The 23,116-nt window shown below is 40.8% G+C and overlaps 1 protein-coding gene across 1 annotated transcript in view; it reads left to right on the forward strand.

Annotated features, from left to right (window-relative positions):
• Window positions 1-23,116, forward strand: part of DNER (delta/notch like EGF repeat containing) — a 332,455-nt gene that overhangs the window by 247,682 nt on the left and 61,657 nt on the right. The window contains exon 8 of the mRNA XM_060106971.1: window positions 10,883-11,107. Within this exon, the coding sequence (XP_059962954.1) occupies window positions 10,883-11,107 (225 nt within the window). The remainder of the gene's footprint in view (window positions 1-10,882; window positions 11,108-23,116) is intronic.

The raw sequence follows: 23,116 nt of genomic DNA on the forward strand, positions 1-23,116 counted from the left end.
CTTTCTATTCTCCTAAAGAGAAAGTCCTTTAAGTGGTTTTTAGTCTCTCAAATGGCTTTTCTTAAAAATTAAAAGTCACATTTTATATGTAATTGCCTTGGGCCTTTTACGTCTGATGTTTTTGTAATTGCTTTTCCTAGATATTCCCCCTTATCCTCTTTATCTTACATAACTGTCTGCTTTCTTAGAACCAGAACAAATGTGGTTCCAATTAAGTTTTCCATAAACATCAGCCAAAACCTCTTCTTTGATTCTAATATCATTCCTCGTTCTTCTCTGCCCAGCCAAATCTTGGGCTTTTCTTTGAAGCCCAGCACAAAACCCAACTCTCCCATGAGGTTTTCCTGGCCTGCCCCACCCCGGTAATAAGCCATCTTTCTTTGGAATCACTGCCACTCTAGAGCCTGTGCTGCACACACTGATCCCATGTTGACAGCCTGGGCCGGTCCCTCCAACCTCACACCACACTGGCATCGTTCAGTAAAATGTTTGCAGAAAGAAAAAAAAGGCCTCACGTTGTTCCTTCATCATCCTAAATGTGCCCTTCTGGTCTCTTCAGTTAGAGAATAAGTTTTTTGACAGTCAAAGCTCCTCTTTATCTTTGCTTCCCTTTGCAGCTCATCAAGCCCCTTAGATGAACTACATTGTCTACCTTCATCTTGATTCAGTGATTATTCATTTATACCTCTGTCATTAAAACAACAATTGACCAATCATCTTTTTCATATTTCCTCATTGTAACTCTCCAAACCTAAAACATATTTATCAATCCTGTTTTACTCATTACCCTAGTGTGTAATAAATCTGTTATAGAGTGTGTCCTCTGTCACTCATCCATTCGTTTGTCCGTCTATTGCATAAATATTTACAGCGTGGCCGCTATGTTGGGTGCTGGGGCTCAAGGTTGAGAGGAGCCAGCATGGCTCCTCCTCTGGGAAGTCCGTGGTCATGTGGGCTGGGAGACAGATGATAGGAAATCCACAACTATGTCACTGCAAATTCAAGGAAGTGCTATGAAGGTAGTGAGCAGGATACTGTGATACAACAGTAAGAAAGGGATACCTAGAATGGGGTGATCAGAGAAGTCCTGTCTGTCTTAACGTTGAAGCCGAGAACCAAAAGGAGCCAGTTGTGAAGCAGGTAGGAGCAGCAGTGTCCAGGCCATGTTGCAAGGCTCTGCATGGGGAGTAGCTTGTCTTCTGGGGAACCAAATGGAGGCCAGTGGTCTGGCTCCTCGAGAGAGAGGGGCCAGAGTGGTCAGCTGAGTCCTAGCCCGCAGGACTTGACACTCATGAGGGAGGTCAAATTTTATTCTAAGAGCAATTGGAAGCCATGATAATATTTACATTTTAAGTAAATTATGCTCATTGCTATTTGGAGAATTGGTCATAGGGGTAAGATAGAACAGGGAATCTCATCACAGGAAACTATTATAATAGGCAAGGAGAGAAATAATTGTAACTTTGGCAGTGCAGATGAAACAAAATGTTCAGGTTCATGGAAGGAATGCTTTATTCCATATTTCCCTTATTAATATTGCAGAAACTTCTGACATCTCAGTAGCTTTCTACATAGAGTGACTTTATTGTCTTGTAATTTAAAATCTTCTGGAAATGTTTTCTTTTGGTCTTAAATATCTGATTTCCATAACGTGTATATTTCAAGGGTGTTGATTTTTTCTTTACATAATAAATGTTGAGCAGGCATATTCATATAAATATTGGTTCAAATACAAAATTTGAAGCAACAGTCAACTAGCTAAATCATAGTTTTTTCATTAGTCCCTCATTGCTTAGATTTCTTTTGCAGTTCTGTTTTATTTTCCATTTTAATCCTTAAATCTTTCATCCTTTTCTAAACTTCCTTCTTGTTGCAATGGGTTGTTTTAAGTCTCTCTTTTTTTTTTTTTTTTTTTTTTTGCGGTACACGGGCCTCTCACTGTTGTGGCCTCTCCCGCTGCGTAGCACAGGCTCCAGATGCACAGGCTCAGCGACCATGGCTCACGGGCCCAGCCGCTCTGTGGCATGTGGGATCTTCCAGGACCAGGGCACAAACCCGTGTCCCCTGCATCAGCAGGTGGACTCTCAACCACTGCACCACCAGGGAAGCCCAAGTCTCTTTGAAGTTGCTTCCTTGTGTTTGAAATAGAGGTTTTCTCTGGAGCTACTGTGTTTTCCTTCCAACATTTCCTGATGTCCATCATGTGAGGTTTGTATGGTTTGAAATAAACTATTCCAAACAAGAAGTCTCACCATCTTCAGCATCCTCTCTGCACCTTTAGGTTAACGTTATCAAATAGTTTTTCATGTTCTATTCTTCAAGTAGGATTGTAAATCCAGATACACTAGTCTGTTAGCATCCAGTAACTTACTAATCTTTTTGCTCAGAGACATTACTATTATTATTTTTATTACTTACATTACAATATTCCACAAAGCTGTATTTCACGTGTTCTCTATAGAGTTCTTCATGTTTTGGAGTTTGAATGTATCCAGGAACATGGCTGATCCCAAGAATGTTAAATTTTGTTTTTCAGCCCTCTTGCCTTTGCTACTGTAACTAATTTGGTTTGCATATTCTGCAAGAGGAATTTTCAGAAATATTTACCTTAAGAGATTATTGAAAGACTGACCAAAGTTCTTAAAGAGTTATGCTAATAAAAAGAGAAACTCTACCAAAGGCTATCTAAAATAATTGCTTTTAGACTTGTAACATTATTCAGGAATAGGAAAGTGCAGAAAAGTTCCTACTATTGGAGATGGAGTTTAAAGCTGTTTATCTGTAATGTGTGTCTGTGTGTATGTGTTGAGAGAGAGAGGATGGAGGGAGAGGCAGAGGAGAAAATAGAGTGAATGAAAATCTTGGTTCATTTTTAGAATGTTTCTTGGAAAGATGAAATATGTTCTGGCTGAATCTCAGCTATAGATGATCCAAGGCCATTTCTACCATGTGGTGTAAAACATCTTTCTACCAGCACTCTCAGAACTGCCCTGCACCCTGTAAATTCAGTGCAGAGCTGCATTTTGTACCAGTCTTTGCCGTAGCCTTGGGTCATCAACTTCCATATTTTTATACAGAGAAATCAGATTCATATACCACTATATCTGAGTTTGGGATCACTTCCAAAGGTACTTATATTTATATATCTAGATGTTGAATATACAACATTTCTTATCTGGGCTGCAGTTTAATTTTTGAAACTACATTCACTCAGTATTCAAGCTTTCTGTGATCAGTATCACGTTTACAAGCTAGTTTTAAAAATTTCAAAAAATTACACATTAATGCCCCTGTAACATGCACTGTAGCAAGAACCATAAACTAGCCAACATCTGGCCTTGATCAACACGTTGGAAGGTCATGCTTGCATTGGTTGGCATCATGGCTCTAAATTTGATATTTGGATGATTTTTTTTTATATTTGGATGATTTTAAAGATGACTTTTGATTTTATAAGGAGTTGGTAAGTAAGGTGGTATGCGATATGTTTACTCCTTAGGATTCAAGTTTTATCCTTGTATTTTAAAAATATCTTCCATGTGATATTGGAAATACTGAGAGCTAGTCAGGTTCAGGACCTTTCAAATGCATTGAGTTAAAAATTCATCATTGCTAAGTAATTTCCGTTTTCTAAAGCTGCCTTAAATTTAGGAATTCAGGACACCAATGGCTCTATTCTGGCCCTAATTTCTTATGCTAGCATAGCACCTTCAACTTTTCAGGTGCTTTTATGCAAACTCTTACGCAAGGAAGCCTAACATGGGGCTTAAGAGCACAGATGTGGTTTCAGATAGATCTTACTTTGATCTATAGATCTATAGATCTTAAATTGCTTTTCCCACTTACTGAGTATTCCTGGGGGACTAGTTCCCTAATATAAAGTCTCTAAGCCTTCTTCTGTAAAAGTGGATAGTAGTGGACCCCAGTTGATTCAGTGGTTGTGATAAATAAAAGATAGATACCAATTGCTTCACGTAGTGTCTGGTATATAATAAGAAGTCAACATTTACTATTACTATTAGCACCACAATTCCTCTCTTTCTCTCCACTAGCACAACTATAACTACTTGATATATACAGCTATTCCGTAATCTCCATCCTTAACAAATGAGGAAGCTAAGACATACAAGAGCTAGTTACTTGATTGTGCTGATATGGTTTATCAATCAGAATTTGATTTATTGAATTGCAAACAGTAGATACCCCAGTAATCATGATTTGATTACTATAGCTTTATACTAAGTTTTGAAGTCAGCTAGTGTAAATTCTCCAAATTTGTCCTTTTTTTTTTCTATATTGTTTTGGGTGTTCTAGGTCCCTTGCATGTTGATATAAATTATAGAGTCACCTTGTTAACTTGTACAAAAAAAAGCCAGCTGAGATTTTGATCGATATTGCAGTGAATCACTTTGCATCTTAATAATATTGAGCCTTCTAATTCATGAATATGGTATAGCTCCTCATTTATTGGGTATTTTTAATTTCTCTAAGCAGTGTTTTGTAGTTTTCAGTGTAGAGGACTTACATAGCTATTGTTAAATTTGTTCCTAAATATTTTATGCTTTTTAATAATATGGTAAGTGCTGTTTAATTTTTTTTTAAATTTATGGTCACTTACTACTAGAGAGTAGAAATATAATTTATTTTTTGTATATTGACTTTGTGTCCTGGTATTTTGCTAAGTTTACTACAGCCCAGATATCAGGTATTACAGTAAAGAGTAATGGTCTGGAGCTTGGATTTGGGAGTCAGACTGCCTGGGTTCAAATCCTATTGCTGCCATTTACTAGCTGTGTAACCTTGGTCAAGTTGCTTGATCTGTCTCTGTGTCTGTTTCTCCATCTGAAAAGGAAATGATAGTACTAAGCTCATAGAACTGATGCCAGGACTAAATGAGTTAATATAGTTGAAACTCTTGGAACAGTGCCTGGTATGTACAGGTGTTAGCCATTAATAAACACAGTTTCAACAGACTGTCCTTTTGAGCCTGTACAGAAAGGCTGTCATGGATGCTTCTGCCTGTCCCCTCCTCCCTCAGCTGTTTGCTCTAGGACCCCACCTCCATGCATCAGCCTCACTGGATGGCCCAATAACTGTGTGTGTGTTTAGAGAAAGGTATGTGAGCACCTCTGATTCCAGGACACTTGCTCTTAGATGTACTCAGGACTCCACCATGAAGGATTCATGCAAATGTGAAATTTGATTGTGTTCCAGAGATTGGCTGACAGGCCAGCTTCCTTCCAGTTTCCCTAACCACAAACTCTGGACACAGGCAACTTGGAATTTCCCCAGAAGCACTGCTCAAAGGAAGGAGAATCCAATATTTATTGAGTTCCACATACAGTTTTATTTGATCCTACACATCAGGGATCATCCCCATATTTTAGGTAAGGAAATTAAAGCACAAAATAATTAAGTACCTTGCTCAAGGTCATACACTAGTAAGAAGATTCAAGCTTTGGTTTCCTGGCTCTGAATTCTTTGGGTTATGAAAGTTTGTTCTTTTCTCTCTTAGGAAGGTCATTTAAGAGGTGGCTGAAGAAGATGTGAGTCACTTAGAAAACAATGTTATATGAGTAAGAGGGTAACAATTGCTTAGGTGATAGAAGGAAATAGAGAATTTGCTGATCAAAGCCACAGTGTCTTGGTCAGCTCAAACTTCCATAACAAAATACTACTGACTGGGTGGCTTGAAGAACAGACATTTATTTGTCACAGTTATGGAGGCTGGGAAGTCTGAGATAAGGATGCCAGCATGGTCAGGTTCTAGTGAGGGCTCTCTTCCTCACTTGCAGATGGCTGCCTTCTTGCTGTGTCCTTAGTGGCAGAAAGAGGAAGCTCTGGTGTGTCTTCTTCTTACAAGGTCACTAATTCCATCATGGGGGTTCCACCCTCACCTAATCCTAATTACCCCCCCCAAAGACCCCACCTCCTAATGCCATCACATTTTGGGGTAGGACTTCAACATATTAATTTTGAGGGGACACAAACATTTAGTCCATAAAAAATAGTATTTTGAAAATTAGCTCAGCATTTAATCTGTGAATCCCTTTTTTAATTGTCATTAATAATCTTGTGAGCTAGGAATATTATCCCATAATCACCCTATATCACATGCATCTCCATAAAATGTATTGAGATACACCTTGAATTCATTTTTGCTTTGTCATCATCCTTTATAACAGAATGGCATTTTATATTACATTATATATTTTTAGACTGGATAATATGTCAAAGGCGTCTTCTCTCTTCAGTATATACTGACGTATATTAGGATTCTCTGAAAATATAAATATTATTTGCATCTCATCTTGTTTTTCTATTTTCTTGAAATTGTAAGAAAAGGGAAATTTTAATAGTAATAAAATGCAGGATTCCTGATTCAACAGCAGTGAACCTTTTAGATATTCAACAAGGATTTATTGATTCCTTCTTTAGTTAAAGTTTCTTCTAGTACATAATGAATTCCTCTTTCAAGTCTTTTACATAAAGCAAAGTAAAACAAAAGTTTCCTTCTGGCCCACATTACTATTTAGATGTAATGCTGTGTCTCCTATTACATTGTATCAGTTAGCTTTTGCTGCATAACAAACCACCTCAAAACTTCGTGGTTAAAACAACAATCATTTATTTAGCTCATGATTGTTGTGGATTGGCAATTTGGGCTGTATTTCAGCCGGTCACAGGCCAGATTGCTTGGTGGCTATCTGGTCTTGGGTGGCCTCACTGGGCTGGCTTGCTTTGATTCATGAAGTCTCTTGTCTTCTAGCAGGCTAGCTTGGGCCAGCTCACCTGGCTTCTAGGCAGAGTTCGGTGACATTTTTGACAACTCCCTTTTTGATGTTCTCTTTTCCATTGTTTTCAGTGACACCTTCCTCTCCTGGTTTTCCTCCTATCTTTCTTAAAACTTATCCATCCATCTGTCCATCCATTTGTCTATCCATCCACCTGTCCCTCTGTCTGTCTGTTCCTCCCCTGGGAATCATAAGCCTCCCCTGGGAATCTCCTCCTGTATTTTCCATTGCAGTTGGTAACAACACCACCAGCATTGTTTCCTAATCTGGAAAACCTGGGAATCACACTGTAATTATTGCTGCTTCTTACTAAACCGTGACTATTTGCCAGTCACTGTACCAAATGTTTGCCATAGATTTTTACATTTAAGCTTCATAAAAGCCATATGTTGTAGGCATTACTATCTCCACTCCATGAAACAGATGAGGTTGATTGAGTACTTGCCCATGGTCCCACAGTTTAGTGTGCAGAGATGGTTTTTGAACCCAGTTCCTTTTGGCTCCAAAGCCCATGCTTAACATTAAGTCACACTGAGAAACCACATAATCAGAGCCCTCAGATATCTTTTATTTACCAGAGAAATGACTTATCAACATTTTAAAATAGTAAGGGTTCAAACAAGATTCTGGATTTCAGATATTTCTTGAAAATTTAGAATATCTGGTAACTGGCCTCACATTCAAATGGCAGCAGTTGGCTTCAGGGGGGTGGTGGCCACCCCCTTTGGAAAGCCATGAATTTTCCAGTTTGCCACAGTCCCTGCCACTCCCTACTGCCTTACAGTTGGCCCGCTTCCTTCATCAACATGGTCTGCTGGACTCCTGCTGGCATTTGAGTTTTTGACTCCTGTTACGTTGTGTCCCTAGGCCCTGCCCTCTCTTCAGTTCTTCCACCATCCAATTGGTCCCTGAACTAACAATGTTATGTTACTTGTAAAATAATTGTCCAATCTGCCTCACATTCTTTATCCCTATTGCTACAAACTGGTCCTTATGACCTCTCACTTCAGTTACTCTAGTAAACTCCTGGTTTCCTCCTTCCAGCCTCAAACTCCACTAATACATTCTCCACGTTGCTTGCAATTAAGCATATCAAAAACACGCAAATAGTTGATGTCCAGTGACCTTAGAATGAAGTGCAATCTCCTTAGTGTGGCATGTAAGATGTTCATGATCTGGCTTCTGACCAGCGCCCTCATTTATGCTTGCTTTCCATCTCCTCTTGGCCTCATTGAAATACTGGCTCTCCCCAGAGTCATGATCCTTCATATCTCCTCACCTTTTTATCCACCATTCTTTCAACTTGGAGTATTCTATGTGGATCGTATTAATATTTGTAACCGAGTATATCAACGTGAATGTAGAGTGATTTCTTTCCTAAAATTCATTTTTCCTTTATTTTGACTTGATTGGTAAGTCTCTTATTTCTTCTTTCACCAATATCCAAGCAGAATAGAAACACAGGGGCTTCCCTGGTGGCGCAGTGGTTAAGAATCTGCCTGCGAATGCAGGGGACATGGGTATGAGCCCTGGTCCAGGAAGATCCCACATGCCGCGGAGCAACTGGGCCCGTGAGCCACAACTACTGAGCCTGCGCGTCTGGCGCCTGTGCTCCGCAACAAGAGAGGCCGCGACAGTGAGAGGCCCGCGCACCGTGATGAAGAGTGGCCCCTGCTTGCCACAACTAGAGAAAGCCCTCGCACAGAAACGAAGACCCAACACAGCCAAAACTAAAAAAAAAAAAAAAAAGACTAGAAACACAAGTCCTGGTTATGTTTACACATCATAACATTTTCTTAATTGGGCGTTATTGACTTCTGTGCAGTATAGTGGAGAGTGAAGAGCTTGGGCCTTGTATCCTAGCTCTGCCACCCACTAGCTAAGTAGACTTGAACAGGATACCTCACATTTCTCTGTCATCATCATCTCATCTGTAAAATGGGGCTACTAATAGTTCTTGTATCATGCAGTTACCCCAGGGCTAAATGAAATAATGCATGTGAAGGCTTAGAACCGTCTGGTGCATCTCAGCCCCTAGTGGATGTCAGCTGTTGCTTTTATTATTACCATGTTTCATTCATTCATTCATTCTGCATTGGACCGGGGAACTGTTCTAGGAATTTTGATATATGTCATTTTAGAACCCACAACAACTGTATGAAGAAAATAATTTCAGCCCTGTTTTTGGGGTGAGGTAGTAGAAGATGAGAGAGGTCAGGACTTGCCTTGGTTGGTCAGTTTGTCACAGGGTGAAATGTGTTTAAGTACGTTCTTTTCATTCAGAGTGAAATGGAATACATCTCATGAAGGATGGAGTTACATACCACTCTTGGCTGCAAAGGGACTCTTTGGAGAATTCAAGGGTTATTAAAACTGATTGTGTGGTACATTTTTAGTATGATATTTAAAATGTCAAAGCTACAGAGAACTTTATAAGATGTTGAATAACATTGGATTTTTAAAAAATTTTTATATTTCTGTACAGAAAAATATCAAGTTGATTATGACAATTTATGAGTGATGCTTTAGATAAAGTCTGGGAACTATTTTTGTTCGTTTTATATATTCACTGTGTCCTGAACAACAAAAATTACCAATATTGCTGAGAGTTCTGTGTGAAGATGGTTAATATAAATTTAATTCTAGATAAGAAAAGTGAAGTAGAATATTGGAATAAGAACTGTATATGAATAAAATTATTTAAATTTGTTTCTAAAACTTGAATAGTCTTCACTTAATTTTCAAACTGCTCTTAAAATATTAAAAGAATAGGTTTTACCAAAGTATTGTTAAACACTTACTTGGACACATAGACCTATAGATTCATGTATATATGTCTGTATAATTAAAAAAAAATTTTAATTGAAGTACAGTTGATTTACAATGTTGTGTTAGTTTCTGGTGTACAGCAAAATGATTTAGTTATATATATATATATTTCAGATCCTTTTCTATCATAGTTCATTACAAGATATTTAATATGGTCCTCTGTGCTATACAGTAAGAGTATGTATGATTTTTTAAATTGAGGAATACTGAAACGCATACACAAAACAAAATAGAAATCAGCTGCATGAGAAGTACATTTAAAATTTTAAAATATTAAACCCTTATTGAGGTACCATTTACGTATCATAAATTTCATGCATTTTAAGAGTACAGTTCGGTGCTTTTTAGTAAATATACAGAGTTGTGCAGCCATCACCACAATTCACAATCCAATATTAGGATATTACGTCAACCCTAGCCGATGCTTTATGCCCATTTTTTGTCAATTTCTCTTTCTACAGCAGCCCCAGGCATCTACTTATCTATTCTCTATATCTATATCTATAGATTTTCTTTTTCTGGACATTCCTTATAAATGGAATTATACAATATATGGTCTTTCGTATTTGGCTTCTTTCACTTAGCATAGGTTTTTTAGGTTCATCCATGTTGGAGCACATGTCAGAACTTAATTCCTTTTTGTTGCCAGATAGTATTGCATTGCATGACTACACCACAGTTTGTTTTTCATTACAATAACCGCATTTTTGAAAAGCATGTATTAAAGCAACTGCTAACAGTGGGTGCTTCTAGAGAAAGGAGTGAGGGACAAAGGGAGAAAGATGGGAGAAAGATTTTGTCATACTATTTTATATGGGTTTTAGTTTTTAAATTCAGGATTGTATCTTTATCTATTAAAACAGAATAAGGAATCAATTCCCCCAGCAATGTGTATTAAATAAGAGGTGAAATCACTCCACTGACCCCAATGCCACCTTCCTGAATCACCATTAATTTATTTTTGGCATCTTTCTAGTCTATACATACACACATGCACATGTACACATATAAATATATGTATGTCCCTGTCCATGTGTACATCTAAGCAATCATGTGTTTTGTATTTCAACCAAAATGGAAGCACAGGGCTTCATGGTTTAACCCCCGGTTACCAAAGCTAAGTAAACCCACCTTGTTGGGTTGTGCATTAATCAATTCACGACGGAGAAGAGTTAAGAACAGCAGCCCCAGTTTCTTGGTTATTAAGTGTATTACGGTTTAATTTTTTTACCCCTCCCTGCTTCTGCATCTTCCCACAGGCTACCTGGGCCCTGCCTGTGAGGAGAAGGTGGACCCATGCGCCTCGGGGCCCTGCCAGAACAACGGGACCTGCTACGCCGATGGGCTGCACTTCGGCTGCAGCTGCAGCGCAGGCTTCACGGGCCCAGCCTGCACGCAGCTCGTGGACTTCTGTGCGCTCAGCCCCTGTGCCCATGGCACATGCCGCAGCGTGGGCACCAGCTATAAATGCCTCTGTGACCCAGGTGGGTACGATGCATGGACAGGAAGTCCTTTCTTTCCCCAATCTCAAAGCCTTTTAACTTTTGCATCTGAGCACAGGTTGGGCCCGCTGTATGGGTTTACCTGTCTGTCTAAGTGAACCCCACTCATGTATGACACCCTTTCTTTTTAGACTTCCCCTAGGCAGGCTTTGAAAAACACCCTTTCCCCTTTTCATGAGCATTTCACAGTCATTGTAGAAAAAGAAGAAAATACAAGTAAGCAAAACAAAGAAAATTAAAAACAGGCTTAATCTTATATAACAGCTTAATTATTTTGGACAATTGACTATAGGTCACTCCAGAGCTTTTACTGTATTACATATCTTTTATTACTGGGTTCTGAGGTTAACGGAACGTTTTTCATTTTAATGTGCATGCAAAGCAGAATGCAGTCCATTCAGAATCTTATCACCTTTTAAAATTATTACTCGGGGCACAGTCCGTGTTAGAGGACCTGTGACTTCCTGTGTCAATGTTCAAAAGTTCCATCATTTACTTTCCAAATGTGCTTCTGTGTTGGTATCGCTGATTGTTTATTGTGAAAGTTTTGACGCTCAGAAGTCAGAGTGGTTACTGGTTCAAGTCTGTGTCCGCACAGCCTCCTGGTGTGGTCTGAAAAAACGCACACGGGGCAGCTCCTCCTGTCCTCTGGTTTCTACCCTGCCTGTGTCTGCATCCTTGCAGGAGCTGGCTCTTTAGAATGTTTCTCAGCACAGTGATCCCCGCTGCCCCCGTCTCTGGCGCATCAGTATGGCTGGCCAGTCCCCTGGTTTGCTTAACCCCTGGTTCTGCCCAGTCACTGCCCTCCACCTTGGGTGCCAGCTGCCCTGTCACCCCATCTCACCTGCAGGCTTCCCCTTCTGGGGCTGAATCAGTTTTCCTTCCTCTGAGTTCCCACGATCAGCCACAATATCCCTTTCCTGGTCTTTAAAACATTATATTAATTATCCTTGTGTGTGTCTCTCTCCCCGTTGAGGGGTAGGAGGAAGTGTGTTCTATTAGTAACTCCTGTATAACAATAAGCTACTATTTAGTGAGCTTAATCTTTCTAGGCTCTGAGCTGAGTGCCTCACGTCTCTGGTCCTTTTAGTGCCCTTCTGCCAGGTGGATATTGTTGAGCCGCATCTCCCCGAGGTATGAAATGCCTCATTCCTGCTTCAGCCACGTGTTGGTGGCCACACACCCACTCAGGCTGAGTCCAGGTTCCAACCCAGGTGCCCTGGTTCCACTGTCCTGTGCCTGGTCTGGAACTCTCAAGGGGCACATCTCATACTCATGAGTCAGCTAAAGGGGTGAGTGGGAAAAGCAACTAAGCATTTGAAGGGTATTGAAAAGCCTCTTTCATGTAGACGTTTTAATTCTCCGGTTTTGTAAACAATCATGGGATTGATATTTTGCCAAGTGGCCGTTTCCTTTCTGTTCTAAAATACAGAGGGGATGGGGCTGTTGAATCTGCCTGGTAATTGCATTAGCAGGATTCTCCAGAGAAAAGGAAGAGAGAGAAAGAGAGATGGAGAGGGAGGGAGAGAACGTGCTGGATTTTAAGGAATTGACTCAGGCAGTTGTGAGGACTGGCAAGTTAAAAATGTAGTGCAAGCCGGCAGGCTGGCCACTCAGGCAAGGAGTCTACATTACAGTTTTGAGCCCGAATTCCTCCTTCCTCGGGAAACCTCAGTCTTTGGTCTTAAGACCTTCAACCGATTGGATGAGGTCCACCCACATTCTGGCGGGTAATGGATTTCATGAAAGCCTACTGATGTAAATGCTAATCTCATCTAAAAACTACCTTCACTACAACATCTAGACTGGTGTTTGACCAAATATTCAGGTCCTGTGGCTTAGCCAAGTTGACACGTGAAATTAACTATCCCAGTAACATTTGGGGGTTTTGCATAAACCCCGTGGGGAAGGAGTTTCTGCAACCCTACACATGACACGAGGACACTTTTCTGCATGGACACGCATCCTCCCCTGTCAGGCAGTGTGAAGATGGGAGCCGCTGCCCCCTTGGGGACCAGTGTTCTTCCATGGGCCTTGCAGGCACGTGCCATGGCCTCGGGGAGCTGAGGGGGAGCCCGGGCAGTGTGGTGCCCTTGCCTGTTGGGAAAGTGGGGCCCCAAGACCACTTTGTGTTTGCAGATGAAATAAGCTTCACTTGTCCCGGGAGAGCAGTCTTCCTCATGTCATGACTCATGAGCACGCTGCTCCCAACGCCCTGCTCTGGATGTCATAACACACAGAGTAATAATAATCCCCTTGGCCGCCATCTGGAGCAGTACCTCAGAGCATCCTCCACACATGTCTCCTGGGAGTCCTGGTTCCCTCCGTGAGCCCAAAGGGAAGAATCACATGTCACAGGACCGGGAGGCGGCTTTGTTCCTCCTCCCTTTCTCCTCTGACTTCCGTTCTTAAACATATTAAACTTGCCCTTATATTTAGTTGGTGTATGTTTAAAACTTGAAATGGGATGTGGGTATTTAAAGAGACATGTGGCTTTTTAGTAATACCAAGTAGAGTCTGTCAACATGTGTGCAGATGCTTACATGGTCCTAAGTAGAAAATATGCTGCCTAGTGTCTCTCTGTCCACCCAGGGAGCAGTAGCTGAGGGTGGGAGAAAGGACCCATGAGATCCCCACTCGTTGACTGTCACTGTAGGAATTTACAGGGCATTTCTGGGCCTCGGTATTTACTTTCACTAATAATGTCTTAGATGCTCGTGAGTTCAGCTGCAGTTGGGATCACAGACTAGACCTGGGACAAGTTACTGACCACGTCCTCTTGCTGACCATGATCTTCTGTCGTGTGTAAGAGCGTTAGACGAGAGACACGCAGTACATTTCCTCTCAAGGAGTAGTAAGCGTGATTGTGTCTTTCTATCCATGGAGATTCCAACACTTTTCCTTAAGCCAAAAGGGTGATGTGTCTCCTGTTGAAGTTCCTCTTTCCCCTCTGCTGTTCTCTGCTCAACCTTCATTCATGTCCATTTGGAGCATTTAGCTTGGTAAAGCCAGTGCCCAGCCTCTAAGGGGCCTTGAAAAGCCTGAAGAAATGTGTGTTCCATTCCTGGATGCCTGCATTTAGTAGGCAGTCCCCCGGGGTAGAGCCCTGAAGCTCTGTCAAAGCTCTCTCATCGAACTTGGGAGATAAAATTGCTTTTAGAGGGGTTGCTTCCTCAGATCATTAGGTGACATTGTGTGAAATAAAAAAGGCATCTTAACATCTGGCAAGAATTTACATTCTAAGAGGTGAAAATGACAGTTCTCTGAATGCGAAATTTCTAGTCTTAATCTTTCGGAGCATGTAATTGCTTTACCACTAGTTTGCATAATAGAAGAATCTCATGAGTGTAGGTGAAATTGGGTGTCTTGCTCAAGAGTGGCAAGGCTGATCCTCTGTATTGAGAGCAAACAGGCCCCGTTGCATAAAATGGCAGCAGATTGAAATCACGTCAGGTTGATAATTAGCTCCCATCTGACAAAATGCCATTTGGATGACAGCAAATCAGATTTGCCAGGTGCTTTATTTTCAAACCTCATTTTTAGCTTATTGGGCTAGGGAGTTCTGATGGGATTTTAGTATTAGATAATAAAATGTCAGCAGTGAGTAACCACTGAAATGTTATCTTTCAGTGACAGTGGTAAGTGATAGGCCACATGTACTCTAAAAAAATTACAAATTAAAATCTCCTAAGGACTTGAGAAAGTGAGAACTTGGAGTCCAACAAACACTGTGGGAAGCAGGGCCACAGGGCCTGGAGTCGCCTGGCACCTGCTGTTGCCCCTGAAAGTAGAAGATGATGTCTCACATGTTCTCAAAGAAGTGGTGGCATCTGGAGATGCCATTTGGGTGCTGACCAGTCCTGGAAGGAATCTCTGGTAAGAAGGGAAGTGGTTTGCCTGAGTTCACTCGTCTTGGCCCCTGCCTGATACACTTGAGTTATTACTCTGACCTTGTCTGTTGAATTGAATGAACCTTGCCATTACAGAGTGTGCCTTAAGTTACTATTTAAGGAGCTTATAGTATAAGGCATTAGAGGATTTTTATATGGAAATACAAATAACAGTTTTCTTTTTTTTTTCCATGAATAACTTTTGATGCTTATCAGTTGTCATAGGGTAGACCTGGGACAAGTTGCTGTCCATGTATCTCTGCTGATTCTTCTCCATCATAGGGCTGGCAACTCAATTAGACCATCCAGACTATAAAAGAAAGGATGTTTAGACTTTTTCCAAATGAATTTTTTTAAGGAAATTATATTTATAAGAATCTCAGGTACTGTTTTTTCTATTTTTGACATCCTTCCATATGGCTGCATTTCTGGTTGGGATGGCCTGAAAGACACAGTTGGCATTGCTTCCTTCTGTTAGACTCAGACTTAGCAATATCAGCATTCTGATAGTGTCTGCTGGAAACAGAATCTAAGATAAGACTTAATGGTCAGGATTTAAGTAGCAAGTTAACAGCAGTAAAGAAAAATGTACACCTACAATGGTATGAAAACATTTAGCTTGATAATGAATACCTAATTGCATTTAGATTCCTGGATGAGTACAGTGGATAATTTTCGTGTTTTATTAACTAGGAAACCTTACCAGGTTTACTAAGATGAAGTCACTTCTTGTGTTTAACATGCTCTAGGAGGGTCCCGATCTGTATATCATATTATTCTTGAGTATCATTGCTTTTATAGAATATATTGCCTCCTTTCTCCACATCCTAATCCTATATCATGCCCTTCCTCTGTTATATTTTGAAATACGATAACTGCCCTCCCCATTGGGAACCCAGATAGAATCCGGTCTACCTCGCTGCAGCAGTAGCAACTCTTCATAATCTGTACTTCACCTAAGAAAACGTTTAAATCTCTTGACATCACGATGACACTAAGAATTGAGAAAGAGAAGAGTAGCCCCTGACATCTGCGGGCTTGTTGGACACTTACAAGCAGGCCTTGGAGTTGTTAAGAGCTGGCCTGGCGACCACAGCTGGGCCGTGGTGTTTCGTGTTGCACATAAAGACGTAAACACCCACACTGAACGCCGACCTCAGACACACGGTCACTCATAGGCCATGATAAAGTGAGACAAACAAGACCGTGCCATAATTTTGTCTAAGTACAGATAAAAACAAGGTCACCATGCAACCCACAAAATACCAAACATCCCCTTTGATTGCAAATAAAATGAGGGCCAGCTGCTTGTTCACCAGTTACAGCTTTAGCCTTGGTCTAGCCTACTCCCACCCATAGAAAAGATTCATTGCAACACTCAAGCGTAGAATTGCCCCTGCTTCCTGACAGCATCCAGAGTGACTCCTTCCCAAATCGCCCAACCAGAGTTCAAATCCTATAATAAGCCCCATCTAACACCCTCTGACTGAGACACCCCGAGATTCCCCTTGCTGCAATGAGTAAGAAACCCAACTGCATCAACTACAGTTTTGTCCATGGTGGCCTTTGGTTTGAGAGCATTGGCAGGACTTAACATTAAAATGCTCAATGAGTGTTCAAAATACTGATTGAATTTTCATATTAACAATAGTTCAGTCAGAATTTCCAGTGAATTGGAAACTGAAATGTTGTTTGGATTTATACATGGGGGAAGGTTGCTATGGAACAAAAGTCCTAGGTGGGGTGGGGGGAAGTTCAGAGAACAGGAGATCCAGTTGGCTGTAGGATAAGATCCACTGGATGCAGTGATGGTCAGTAAGGCTGGAAATGCTGATTGGGGCAGATTGGGGTGAATCTAGGTGCTAAGGAGTTCAGAAAATGAAGACTTGGAAACATTTTGCATCAGCAGTGTATTTGAACGGATCTGTGTTTCTGAAAGATTATTTTGATGGAATTGGGTGATTTCAAGAAAGATTGGGTGACTTTCAGAAAGATTATTTTGATAGAATTAGATATTACAGTCAAGAAAAGATGATGAGACAGGAGATCAGTCAGAAAGCTCAGGCAAGTGGAAGTGAGGTCTTGAACTTAATGGCGGTGGGAATTGGAAGGAGGGACCTGAAATCTGTCTGAGGAGTGGGATCATCTGAGTTTGGTTGTCACGTGACTGTAGGGACCACAGGTGAGCATAGAGCCAAAGGTATTGCTGAGGCTTTAACTTGGGTAACTCAGAGAAACAGGGAAATGTGCAGAAGGCCTTTGGGAATGGCAGGCCAACCAAGTGGATGTGCCAGTCCGTAGTTGTTATTTGCGACTGGCATTGGGTCCTGAGCATGACACCAGGGAGGTAAGGAGGGAGTTCCTGGTGTGTGGGTGCTAGAGAAAGTCAAGGGAACTATTAAGATAGATGGGGCGAGAGTATAAACCGACAGGGGAAAGATTGGTGAGAGTGTTAGGGGATTCTTGCACTGAGGCGGGGGCTAGAGGCAGCGGCAGAAGAGGTTGGAGGAGGCCGCTGGGACTGGGAGGGTCTCTGGGGAAGGCCGAGCCGTGGAAGTTCCTGGGAGGGCAGGATGGTGGAGGAGGGGACACTGCCCAGGGGCGAGGAGCTGAGTCAGGCTTGCCCAGACGGCCAGACACTAAGGGACCTGTCCTAGTGGTGTTCACAATTACCCCTGCGGCCATTCTTCATCACCATTTTGTTTTGACTCTAATTTCGGGGCGTGTTCAGGGAGTCTTTGTGATATTTGCCTTCTACTTTAGGCTGGTGACCTGAGGGATTAATACGAGGGCGGGAAGGACAGTGGTAATGAGCGAAGGGCACTTGCTGGTGCTGCATAAGGAATTTTGATGAGATTCTTGACATTAAAAATTGATCCACAGTCTATTTAACCTGCTGTAAATGCCTAATCCATATGGATGAAAGTGTTAATGAACTGGCCTTTAATTAGGAGGGATTTCTGCCCCCACAGCAGCACTTCAACTTCAAATCTTTCCGAATGCATTCTTGGCTGAACTCTTGTTGAAAAGGTAGGAGATTTACCTCCCGGCGGTAGGAATTGGCATGGTCTGCGAGGACGGCAGAAATCACTTTACATCTTCTTACCTGGAATGGAAGTCAGAAGTGGCAGCTGATAACAGCTTACATCACTAACCAGTGCATTTCTGAGGATGGCTCTGTTTGAAGCACTGCCAACACATAATTTCAGGAAATTCTTATCAAGCTCACGGCCATGGAAGTCAGACGGGAACTTGTTTAAAACTGTTTTGTCACTGAGCCATTGACTCTTGCTTTGTGGTTGGAAGTTATCATGATCCGATTGCTAACATTTTTTGGCTTGCTGAGAATGGCTGGGAATTTGGAAATTGAGAATTGAAATTTGGCATGCCTTGCCTCTCATACCAGGTATGAGGGAAAGGGCTTTGGGCTTAGAATTGAGTAGGACCGAATTTCAGGGCTCCTAGGGGACACTTCAAAGCCATGCTTGAGGAGTGGCCTTGATCGTGGTCCGAGTGACTTTTGAGCAATAGTTTCTGACTTCCCAGCACAGAGCAGCACGACGTTGACTTCCAAAGAAATCGAACTGCTCGTAGGTAGGTGAGCCACTTCTGGTTTTGTTTCACTGCAGATTCAGCGGCTTCACAGTTGATGCTGAGGGCTACCTGTAACTGAGACTTATGATTTCACTTGACCTGATGTCTGCTGGATGCACCTAATTAAAGAAACTGCTCTTCCACAGAGCTTTTATATGTTTGAAAATATCAAATTTCCCACTAGAAAAAGAATCACACAATTTATGTTTGCTTCAAAGAAGAACAGAGGTGCAGATAATCTCAAATAATTTTTAAAAGTAACACTGTCTTGGGACTGTTTTGCCTCTTGACTTTATTCTTTTTATAGTAATGGTTTCAAATATTTGTGTATTTCTGAAGGGGAGGCAGTCTAGAAACATGCCAAGGTTCAGAACACACAGTCTGGGTTCCAAAGGATATGCAGGTGGTAGATAAAGAGTTTTAAAAAATAAAATTGAATTTTCTAGCTATAAAAAAAAATTGTTGAATAGGCAAGTGTAATAATCTTTCCTCTTCATATCTGACTTTTGTTTTTTAGTTCTCTGCCTGAGATAGCTCTGATGTCCAGAACTTTGATTTTCCACTGCTTTATGACCTCCTAAATGAATAAATGCCTTATTATTATTAGGCATCCTTAATATTCATTCAGTAGAGGCAATAGGAATAGAATTGAGGATTTACTAAAATTATTGAGTTCTGACTCCAATTGATTTACATTTTGAAATCTTCTTTGTAATCTGGTTGCCTCGAGGTACAGTTCTGGTGGTTAATTTTCTCCATGAAGTTCTTTAGCTAAAGTCCTAACTCTAAGAGTCAGCTTGGCCCTTATGAGTTTACAGCCCTTGGGAATGGTGGCCAAGTGGGAGGTATGTGCTTCTAAAAATACTCTTGAATGACTATGACACATTTCCATAGTGTTTAACCATCTTTAGGATTCAGCATGTTTACTTGAGAATGGCAATGACTAATAATAGAGAGTTAGAAGGTTGCACTGTTGCATTGTCTCTTTGAATGTCCCCAGTGATATGAGGGTGAAAGTAAATATACCTGGGGAAAAACATCTACGTCTGCATTGCAGAGTCCATGCACCAGAATTTTCTGGAAAAATGCCAATCACAAGTTTCGTTTTCCATCACACAAACACCTTGGTACCAAACTGTGTCTCCATGAGACTGCATTTTATCACTAGAAACAGCACAACTTTGTCAGATCATGTTTCCCAATTTTTGGTTCATAAAAATCTTTGTAGGTTGCCATTTTCTTAAAAATTTTAAATTAAAAATTGTTTTCAGTTTTACTGCAATTTAATTGACACATGACTTGTTTAAGTTTAAGGTGTACAGAATGTTGATTTGATACATATGTATATTGCAGAATGATCACCTCCAGAGTGTTAGTTAACACCTTCCTAATTACTGTTTCTTTTTTGTGGTGATAACATTTAAGGTCTACATGCTTAGCAACTTTGAGGTATATAATACAGTGTATAATTAACTATAATCACCATGCTGTACCTTAGGTCCTCAGAGTGTATTCATCTTATAACTGGAAGTTTGTACCTTTGACCAGCATCTCCCCGTTTTCCCCACCCCCAGCCTCTGGCAACCATCATTCTACTCTGTTTCTATGAGTTCTGTCTGCCATTTTCTGATAGTGTTCTTTTCAGCTAAAATGTTGTTCCTGTGGGTCAAGGAAGCTGCATAAGAGGATGTGGGGAAAAATTGTGCTCACTAATCTGAATTTAGACTTATCTCTCCTCCTCTGAACAGGTATATGTGACTCCCAGTCACACAGTGAGAAATTATAAATGCTTGCCACCTCTATACCCTTATTACCTTCCCTCATTTTGGCCTTCCTTTTCAAATTTGGCATCTGCTGTTGGTTTGGGATTTCTTTGCATCACTTTCTTCCCTGAAGCAAATCCAAAGAGGAGTGTAATTTTGTTTAGTCTCCGTGTCTGTGGCTGGCAGGTTATTTGACTGCACGTTTCACTCTTGGTTTATTTCTATGCCTGTGACTGGTGCACGTTCTGACTGTGTTTTATGGTTGGTTTATTGATATGCTGAGGGGAGGCCATGGCTATTACCAAGCATTACCGTGCCATATCTAGCCCTTGCCATACGTAACTCTTACCATTTCCTTGCATTTTTGAGAATCAGAAGTCGGTGGGAGATGTTGTGTGCATTGCTATTCTATAACTCAGGTATTCTCAAACTTGAGTGTGCTGATCAGAATCAGGTAGAGGGCTTATGAAATCTCAGAGCTCTGGACTCCACCTGCAGAGTTTCTGATTCAATAGGTCTTGGGTGTGGCCTGCGAACTTGCATTTCTAACAAGTTCCCAGGTGATGCAGATGCTGCTGGTCTGGGGACCACACTGTGTGGACCACCGGTCTAGTGTGATGAACATAGACACATGCCCTCGTGAGGCCAAACGGCGCAAAAGAATATGTTGTGATCACTGGGTGAGTGGCAAATTAAAATCAAATTTAACCACAGTTTGTGAAATAAATTAAAAGGAATAAAACATTTTAAAAACTTCCCTGTACTTTAACCTGTTAAAATTCCTCTTTGTTAACATACATACTTGTGTGAAAATAGTCATCTAGGTTTTATTTTCTTTCCAAGGTGCCTATTAGAACCCTACTCTTTGATTTTGCGCTGCCACCCATCTGTTGCCTGTGCTGGGCCCTGTGTCCATCTTGGTGTGTTTGTTTCATACTAAAAAGCTCTAGAATGTGAGGGCTTTATGCCTACTTTTTCTTTTCCAGATCTCTTCATCTCAACTACAAGCCAAGTCATTTTTACATGTGTTTATAAACATCCCAGAGAATCAATGAGGTTATAAGGTTATGCCATTAAAATAATTTACTTACTGTTTATAGGGCTTCCCTGGTGGCGCAGTGGTTGAGAGTCCACCTGCCGATGCAGACTGGAGCGGCTGGGCCCGTGAGCCATGGCCGCTGAGCCTGCGCGTCCGGAGCCTGTGCTCCGCAACAGGAGAGGCCACAGCAGTGAGAGGCCTGCGTACCGCAAAAAAAAAAAAAAAAAAAAAAAAAAAAAAAATTTACTTACTGTTTATAACTAAACACACGTACCGCAATAATCGTTAAAATCAGGTTGAAAATACTATCTTGTTGTTACACTTAATCTTGAATCCTGGTGCTTTAGCCATGGTGTTATAAGCATTTACATTTTAAAAAATAATTTTTATAGTGAGTCAGTGAGAAAAATAGTCTACTTTATCACAGATAATTTTAACCATAGCTACTGTATGTTTATAGGGCACATCCGTGAATTTGTAAACTATAAAGAAATAGATGAATGTTAAGCTTTCTTGTTAAAGGAAACAATATTTCTTCTTCAAGTATTTGCATCCTCTCGTGCCATATATTTCCCTTTTGTAAAACACATTTCCCTTTTCGTTAAGCTCCCAAGTAACATTTTTTTCCCTTTAGCTGATATAGATCATAGGTAGAATCCACCCTCTAGTGGCCAAAAGCATCATGAATGGCCGAAAATGACATTCATAAGACAAGGCTAAAAAATTATGAAGAGATTGATATTTTCGTGTGACTAGTTTGTGACCTAGTTCTAAAGGCAGATCCAAGAGGAAACGTCTAGAAACGTTTAGATCTACTCAGTTACAGTCATTCCCAAGATGATGGACAAGTTTAAGGTTAAAACGCCTTTAGATATGCAAGAGCTTCTGTTTAAGTGGGTTCACTGCTGAGTTCTCTGGACTTCTGAGGCCCTTCATGAGCATAGTCCCAATTCAGCTGTGTCATCTACAATACATTCTTTCATTTGTTCAGGAGAATGCTAACTATTTGTAAGGACTAACTCAGAGTAGTGGTTGTTTGCTTTTCTACCATACATTTAGTGCATTTATATAGTCACCATTTATATACTGTTATGATGGCTCGCCCTCGTGTCTCAAAAAGTGTCCTCTTCTAAGACTGGATTTTTCCCTCTCTACACTATGAGAATGCCCTCATCTCCTTCCCCTCCACTTAAAAAAAAACCCCATAATAAAGTCAGACTTTTCCTAATCTGACCAGTTCTCCTACTGTCCCATCAAGTGTTAGACACAGAGTACAGTTATCATTTCCCTTGGTCATCAGCAACCTGGTTTGGAGTTGTGATACTACACATAAAATACCCATACAGTATCTATATTATCCCTTTGTGTTACACAGTAAATAACATATTTCTATTGTGGAAAATTAGAAAGTGTGAACTGGCATATTTAAAATACAAAAAATAATTCCTCAGTTTCATTGCCCAGCAAAAACCACTGTCAATTTTGGAATACATTTTTCCAGCCGTTTTTTTTGTATTTGTACGAATCAGACATTTGTAAAGAAAAGAACCACTTTCCGTATTTATGCATGCAAAGGTTATTTTGCCCTATGATTCCACTTTTCCTAGCAAATTCACCTCACCCACTGTGACTGAGCATCTCCTAAATTCACCCACCTGTGTGCTAAGGAAATGAGAAGAGAACAGACACTTGTTAAAGAAAAAAA

This window comes from Mesoplodon densirostris, chromosome 8, assembly GCF_025265405.1.
Source record: "Mesoplodon densirostris isolate mMesDen1 chromosome 8, mMesDen1 primary haplotype, whole genome shotgun sequence".
NCBI classification, from domain to species: Eukaryota; Metazoa; Chordata; class Mammalia; order Artiodactyla; family Ziphiidae; genus Mesoplodon; species Mesoplodon densirostris.